The sequence below is a fragment of the Montipora capricornis genome, chromosome 1 (assembly GCF_036669925.1).
Source record: "Montipora capricornis isolate CH-2021 chromosome 1, ASM3666992v2, whole genome shotgun sequence".
In the NCBI taxonomy this organism is placed as follows: Eukaryota; Metazoa; Cnidaria; class Anthozoa; order Scleractinia; family Acroporidae; genus Montipora; species Montipora capricornis.
Window position 1 is genome coordinate 44,802,964 of NC_090883.1, and position 7,500 is coordinate 44,810,463.

Below are 7,500 nucleotides of genomic sequence, written 5' to 3' on the forward strand. Positions count from 1 at the left end.
ATATATGCATAGGAAGTCGTATCTAAAGAGGGCTTCCGCCTAGGTTGTCGAAACTCCATCATTTCTGGCATCTATTTTATACCACGACCATGTTTTTATGATTGACAAGTCACATGACAAGGTCATGCAAAGGGCGTATTGAAGTTGACAAAAATTTCCTACTTTCTATAAATTTTGGGTACACTGAAGGAAAAAATAGCACTAAAAACGCACCTTGATTGCTTGCTATAATTTACGCACATGGCAGGAATGTGTGCGTTCACAAGACTACAGCTGGCTAAACGTAGTTTTTTGAGGTCTGTCTTCCAAAGAAACGCATAGATCATGAATCCGGATTCAGATGTAGATTCTTCGGATCAATAATTCATTTTCGAATTTCAGTACAGAAACACAAAATCCGTTTTGGATACAAGAATCCGGATTTGGATTTTCCCAAAGAAACGCACCCTAAATTCTAGTGACAATTGTCTCGCCAAAGTGCTAGGACTAAAATTGTCGAACTGATATAGTGACTGATAAAGTGAGTACACCCTCAAGATCACTTCCACTCGGGTTGTAAAATAGTTCTTTGTATTTATGGGGATAAAAAGATATTTTTCTTGGTGGTGGTTTTTTCAGGTCATAGACCGTATTCATAAATGGCGGGCAAGAAATTATTCTTTTGTCTTTGTGCTAATCATACTAACTAGCCTCACTTTGGAACAAACATTCTTTTGAATTTTGCTCCTGTTTACGAGGCTAGTTAGGATGATTAGCGTAAAGACAAAAAAATAATTACTTATCCGCCATTTATGAATACGGTTTATAGACTACTTTCACAAATAGCGACCGCATTTACATTCTTTTGTATTTATGTTAATTAGACCTACCGCCCTCGTTTTGAAACAGAAATTCTTTTGAAATTTGCTCGTCGCCATTATGAAAGAGGTCTATATCGCTCTTTATCATTTAAACGTCAGTAGCTTCAAAGTTGACATTCTAACTAATTTCACCTCGCTCTTTCTATTTCTGGCGTCTATTTTGTACCATGACCACTTTTTATGATTGGCAAGGTCACGTGACACGGTCGTGCAATGGACCTATTTGAATCACCCAAATTACATTAATCATAATCGGCTGAAAGTGGGCTGTCGCGCCAGAAAAATCCGTTTTCGGATTCTTCGTGTCTTTGGGAACGAAGTTTCCGTGTGATCTGAGATCATAAATTCAATCTTGGATTCTCCCAAATTAATGGCCTCGCTCCCAAGAATCTCCCATAGCTCAGTGGTAAAGAATGCGACCTAGTAACCAGAAGGTAATAGGTTCGACCCCTGAAAAGGAGCTCCCGGGTTTTTCTCTAGGATCTCCGAATCACCATTTATAAGTACATCTCTTTATGCCCCGTTTATGTTCGGCGGCTCTCTGCGAAAAACTTTGTTTCTAAATGTCTAAATTTTTCTAGGGACCAGAAGTTGTGTTCACACGTCCAGATCTGAATTTTGATCTCGTTCGCTTCCGGGAGGAACATGCAAGAGATCACATCACCCTAAAGAACATCTCCAGTATTCCAGCGGAGTGGAGCCTGAAGGAATGCGTGGAGTGCCTTGAGGTTTGTCTTCTGACCCTGGCTAGAAAGACACGGTATTGGCCTTTGGACTCGCCCTTGAAACGAGACGAGTTTAAAGCCAAATCCAGAGGCTAACTAAGTCAACTGTGGCTCCATATTCTTCCGCCACTTTTTTTTTTGCTGTTGATATTGTAGAGCAGAAAAAGGTCAGATTAAAATTAAAACACAACATTATCAGGTCGCCATTGCAACTTACTTCGACCGCAAGTTATATTTGCTTTTTGATACGAGAAACATGATCGCAGTAATTTGAGTAGCCAGTTTCATGAAAAGGGAGCGCAAACAACTAACAGGGCGAAGACTGGGGAAAGACCGGATCTTGAGCGCTATTGGCAGCTCAAGGATCTAACTTGTATTGACTCGAGCAGCTGTAGTTGAAAGTATTCACTTTGTGTTTTATTTCCCAGCAGCCAGAGGATGTTGCATCCCTCTCTGAGTTTACATTCACTCCAGATTGCGGAGTACTTGGTCCGCAAGAGACTAAGCAAGTTGAAGTATTATTTAAAGCATCTGATGCCCCGCGACGAGTGAGAACCGCGCTGCAGTGCAGTGTGAAGAATGGTAAAACAAGGTATAGAATTGATTTTTCTCTCTACTACAGATGTGTTTTTTCTTTAGGCTCTTTGCAATCTTTCCTCACCTGTATTTCGTTGGACGCTTTCGATGGATGCGGGTGATGGTCGCGGTCGATGGTCGTGGTCCATGTTCGCGGTTTGTGGACGCGGTCGAGGTAGCAGCAATAGAAGAGTTTTTGGGATTTTTATGAAGCAAGCCACGGGAGCCCATTTTGTGAAAAGCCCAAAAGCTTTTCGAACCCGAAAAGATGTTTATTTTATCTTTAGCAGATGAAAAAGAAAAAATCATTTCAGAATTTCATGGCCTTAAAACGTCTTCCACTGAAATATCGCCACGGGACGAGCAGAGCCGTTGTGTTTGCTCATTAAACTCCTATTGTTTTGTGACGTTCTCGTACCCGTCGTCGTTAGTATAAAGTGTGTACGAAATGCTGCCCGTTGGAATTTTTCTCTTCATGTCCAATCAGATTCTATCCGAGCAAAGCAATTTACATGTCATTGCATAAGTTATCTAGTGTTTCAATTTTCTGCGATTTTCTGACGACAACTTTTATCATCTTTGAGCTTGATAATAGGTATTTTAGGAACTACGGCGGTACTCGTCGCGTCAAATTATGAACTTTGCACTATCGTAAGTCTTTCCTCATTACTCCATCTCGTTCAGGTCGTATAATAGGAAGCTTAAGCAACGACAACGACAACGTCACAAATGTGCATATTTAGTGGGCAAAAACAATAGCTTTGCACGCCCTGCACGTGCGTTTTTCACTTTTGTCCATTTCTTTGCCGTCGTCAGCAAAACTTCAACATGAAATAGCCAAATTTGAGGTTTTATGGCGAACGTCAGCATTTGAGGATAAATTTTAATTTTCTCCCCTAAATTAAGCGTCGTTCCGACCAGTGTCATTTTTAAGGAACTACCACACCCTTGTCATATTAAAAAGGTTGAAAAAGTCATGAAGTGATTACAATAACGTGAATTTATATTTTGAGATGAAGTTCTCGTTGCGGTCGCCGTCGTCGTTGCATAAGGGAACTTAAGCACACGCGTATTTGAGACGCGGACGGCAACCGGAAGTGAGCTGTTTTCCCTTTTGACTTGTCTTCAGACAGCTACATTTATATCGCCAAGTGTCTTTTCACTTTTAGAGATGATTAGTATAAAACTCTTGGGGACACCACTGTCCTGGGACGCAAAATGTTCCCTTCCGGTTGCCATCCGCGTCTCAAAAACACGCGTGCTTAAGCTCCCTTATAAGCTCCCTAATGTGGGCGACGTATCCTAAAAACAAATTATACGACCTGTATTTTGATGGTTGTGGTCGATGGACGCGGCCGATGGACAAGAGCGATGGACGCGGTCCATGGCCGCGGACGAACTATCCCAAAAATAAATTGGGCATGTGAGAATGAAAGGTTCATGTATATCAAAACCACAAATTTTGGTGATTTTACGTCGTTGTTATGCAGAGTACCGTAAAAATATGCGCTAAAACGCGTGCTGCTCGTACTGTTGTTGCTTCTGAAACTCCCTTATGGCGTCGTGACTACACCGAAGCGTAATTGGTTGTTTTTTATTTCAATAAATCGAGGTTATATTTTTAGGGTTTTGCTTGAGCTCCCTAATAACTCAATTATGTCCCACCCACCAGCTGGCATTGATTGTTTTTTTTTTCTACCCTGTAGCTACTTATCAGTGTTTTGTGAGGTACAGAGGCCACTGGTTTGTCTGTTGTCTTGCGACATGTACATTGAGAAGGTGTATCTAGCTGTCCCTGTCAACCGAGAAGTGGTTCTTTACAATCAGTCACTGATTAGAGCTCACTTTAAGTGGAAACAGGTGAAGCGTGTTTCTTGCAACTCTTTCAACCACAGGCCTTTACGTGCGTCTGTTATTGTTTTCATGAATAAACAGTTGCCGAGTACGGTCTCCTGTGGACTTGAATTGAATTGAATTTCTACGTATCATTTTGAGTTGCACGAAGTCAGTTGAGTTCGACTTTAATGAAAGTTCTAACATCCAATCTCCGAACTGGTAGCGGAAACCATGAGAGATTCCATTGCCTTCCTCATTGATCTTTAATTTTTTGTGTGTTTTCATTGATCACCAGTTGCTTGAAGGAGACTATATTCTCACGTTTGAGCCCAATCAAGGGTACCTGGATCCGAGAAAAGAGATGTCAATCAAGCTGACATTTACAGGCCACAAAAAGGTAACACGAGCGTTGCTCTACTCTTCGCTTACGAGGACTATAATCCGCAGACCTTGTCTCAAAACCCTTCAATGTTTATAACCCTGTGTGGCTTGAAAGAAGCCAAACAATATTTTCAAAGGGTGGGGCATGGAGTTCCCGCTGTCCTGCGTACTGTAGCATTGTGGGGAGGGGATATGCTCCGAGTTACTAGCCTTAACAACTGACCTACTCTGTAATCCGAGAGTAAATGAAGATATGACAAATGAGGATGAAGACATGTTATAAAGTGTTGGCTCCACTACTTGCTGTAAGGGGAATGCTGCCGCTGTTTCGACTCTTAGCCTTGTGTCATTTGTCTTACCGAGATTTTGTTCCAACACTTTGAAGTACATGGGACATTGAAGCTTAGAGGAATGCTTCTTTTCATTTATCAACCTATGTTAAGAACATATTGTCCCGTTAAGCATTAAACTTAATTAAATATTGGGCGTGGCTGAATAAGACTACATTCACACGGTACCAGACGAATTTTCTACCGGTTGAAAAAATTGATGGGACATTTTGTTCGCACAGAACCGTGTGACATAAGTATCAATATTTACCCTGGGATCTTTAGAGTTTCTAGTAGCTAATATCTTTCGAGCAGAGCAGTTTTGATGTATGGCTGCGAAGCTTGGAAGCCCACGAAAACAGAAGCAAAGAAGCTGGACGCTTTCCAATACAAATGCATGAAACGCATACTGAGAATAAGACGGCCACGGACCATCAGTCGCACCAACAAATCCAGGAGACCACAGGAGTGAACATAACGAGTGATGAGATCAGACGCCGAAGATGGAATTGGATCGGGCATATATCGAGGAAGAACAGAGAGGAGCACTGTGTTACAGCATTAGAGTGGCGGCCAGAGGGGAGGAGGAGACCAGGTCGACCAAAAACAACATGGAGGAGAAACCGAAGTGGATGGAAAGAGAATGTCAAAGCCTTATGTGCCTTATGGCACGAAGAGATATAGAGATAGAGAATATCTTCGAGTATTGAACAGAACAACTTTAGGAAACCCAACTGGCCGGAGGCAATCAGTTGGCTATTTACAAGTGCAGCCAGGAAATTGAACCAGGGACTACCAGGAACAAATTCAATGTCCTGCAAAAAATTAGACGTCAAGGTGCTCACAGCACGCCGGCTAAAAATTATTTCCCGACTTTAGCGTTCAAATTCTTAAACGGCGGTTTTCGCACGTTTAGCGTGATTCCGCTAAACGTGATTCCCCTAAATGCACGAATTTTCAAAGGGTAGAAAATTCGTCCGGTACCGTGTGAAATGTAGCGTAAGGTAGCTCGGAAAAGCGGGCCTGATAAATTTGAGGTGTGACTATTAAGTCCTCGTTTTGGAGATTTATACCGTCCTGTTCTAGCAGCCCAGGTTATCGCCTTTTAGTGAAATATTTGTCAATTAGACTTCCATCGGAAATCCAATGAAAATCCCTCCTGTAACTTCAGATATTTTGTCACATCGGAAATCATTTAACTTGAGCAAACTGTGCCACAGGGACCCGTCAGAGATTTAATCGCTTGCTGTGAGGTAGAGCGAATGCAGGACCCGTTGTGGCTTTCAATCGCTGCTGATGTCCAGGGACTGGGTGTTACGTTCGAAACTCCAAAGATATTCGATCTTGAGAGGTAAGCGGTAATTTCAGATTTCAATGAGACACCCAGGTCGTGTTCTATTAAGATGAACCATTTCAATCGAAATCAATTTAGGTTCAGACGGTTGTAGTTTCCCATTAGAACACTTTGACCGTTATTGGTTAAAGTGTGGTAAGCCCTGTTGACCTTTCTTGAAAAGTGTTACCAGCAAATGTTCGTTTGAGAAAAAGGAAATGAATTTTTCACTTTCAAATTTCGCGGGCGCCGCCATCTTGAATAATTGTGACGTTTTACGGTTCCCCATTGTTGAGACTCAAATAACAATGTAGCAACCGAAAGAGCTCACTGTTTAATATTCAAAATGGCGGGACCCGTGAGATTGAAAACAAAAAACTTGCAAACTTTGGTTGGAGTGGAGGTTTGTCGTAAGAGAGCCCATCCTTGCGGAACGCTAGTTCTGCAAACCCGTGGGACGTTCAATAATCGACACATTGTTCTTCAAGAGTCACAAACCGAGGGCGCTTTCCTTTTGTCAGAAGTGGCCCAGCCAGACTCGTCAATTTGCGAAGGAAATGCAACAAGTTGAAGGAATACTTGCATGATAATACCTCACATTTTTCTGGAGGAGTAAGTATCATCCTCGAAGTGGGTCAATTTGAAGGCGTTGTAGAGTTAGTTCTTCCAAATGCCCGGTCTAGCTGGTCAGTTCTGTTAAATCGAGAGCGTCCCTTGTCTCCGCTATCACGTTCTTTCCCTTTGAATATCAATGAAGGGGTTATTTTTTAGCGAAACTGTGAAGCTACGTCGATAGGGGAGTGAAACAGCGATTAGCTCTGAATTCGCTTTGACGAAGGGCTAACGCCCGAAAGGTCGACCATCCAATCTTTTGCGGTGGTAATTCGACCTTTTTTCAACTTGTTTTTTATGTTTTCTTTCCTATTAGGCATTGCACAGAGCGCATTTGAATGTATATTCACATAGAGTATGTGTTATAGAAATTCTGTATCCCACATACCTTGTTTTTGTTCCTGACAGACCTGAAGAAATCAAGGAAACTTCACTTGATGACCGCGATCTTCTTCTCGATTTCGAAACAGTACCGCTGGCCAGTTGTCCTCGCGCGACCCTCGTCCTGACAAACACCTCAGCAATACGAGCTCGCTTCAGTGTAGAACTGAATTACTTTCGAGCAGCGAAACCACCAACGCCACCAGACGGTAAGAATGTGGTCAGGATGCTTTGATTATTAAGTCAGGACCACTTTATGTTGAGAAATGGAAGTGAGAAGCACGCTCAATTTTTGTGAACGTTTCGAAAGGACCTTTAAGGTCGAAACTGACACTGGGCGATAAGACATTTCCCGGTGCACATGCAACGATTCTTTAATTTTTATTTCTTTATTGTAATTTGACTGAAATATACTCGTCCGTGGCCGTATGGCCTGGCTGGGCGTCTAGATATCTGCAGCCGTGTTT

The 7,500-nt window shown here is 42.2% G+C and overlaps 1 protein-coding gene across 2 annotated transcripts in view; it reads left to right on the forward strand.

The window, feature by feature from the left end:
- The window catches only part of LOC138053673 (deleted in lung and esophageal cancer protein 1-like), a 45,354-nt gene that overhangs the window by 24,429 nt on the left and 13,425 nt on the right, over positions 1–7,500 (forward strand). The window contains exons 19-24 of one of the 2 annotated variants that reach the window (XM_068900270.1): positions 1,442–1,588; positions 2,017–2,177; positions 3,868–4,021; positions 4,293–4,394; positions 5,928–6,058; positions 7,061–7,242. In XM_068900270.1, the coding sequence (XP_068756371.1) occupies positions 1,442–1,588; positions 2,017–2,177; positions 3,868–4,021; positions 4,293–4,394; positions 5,928–6,058; positions 7,061–7,242 (877 nt within the window). Of the gene's footprint in view, positions 1–1,441; positions 1,589–2,013; positions 2,178–3,867; positions 4,022–4,292; positions 4,395–5,927; positions 6,059–7,060; positions 7,243–7,500 lie in introns of both variants that reach the window. The other variant, XM_068900267.1, reaches the window with a different exon arrangement.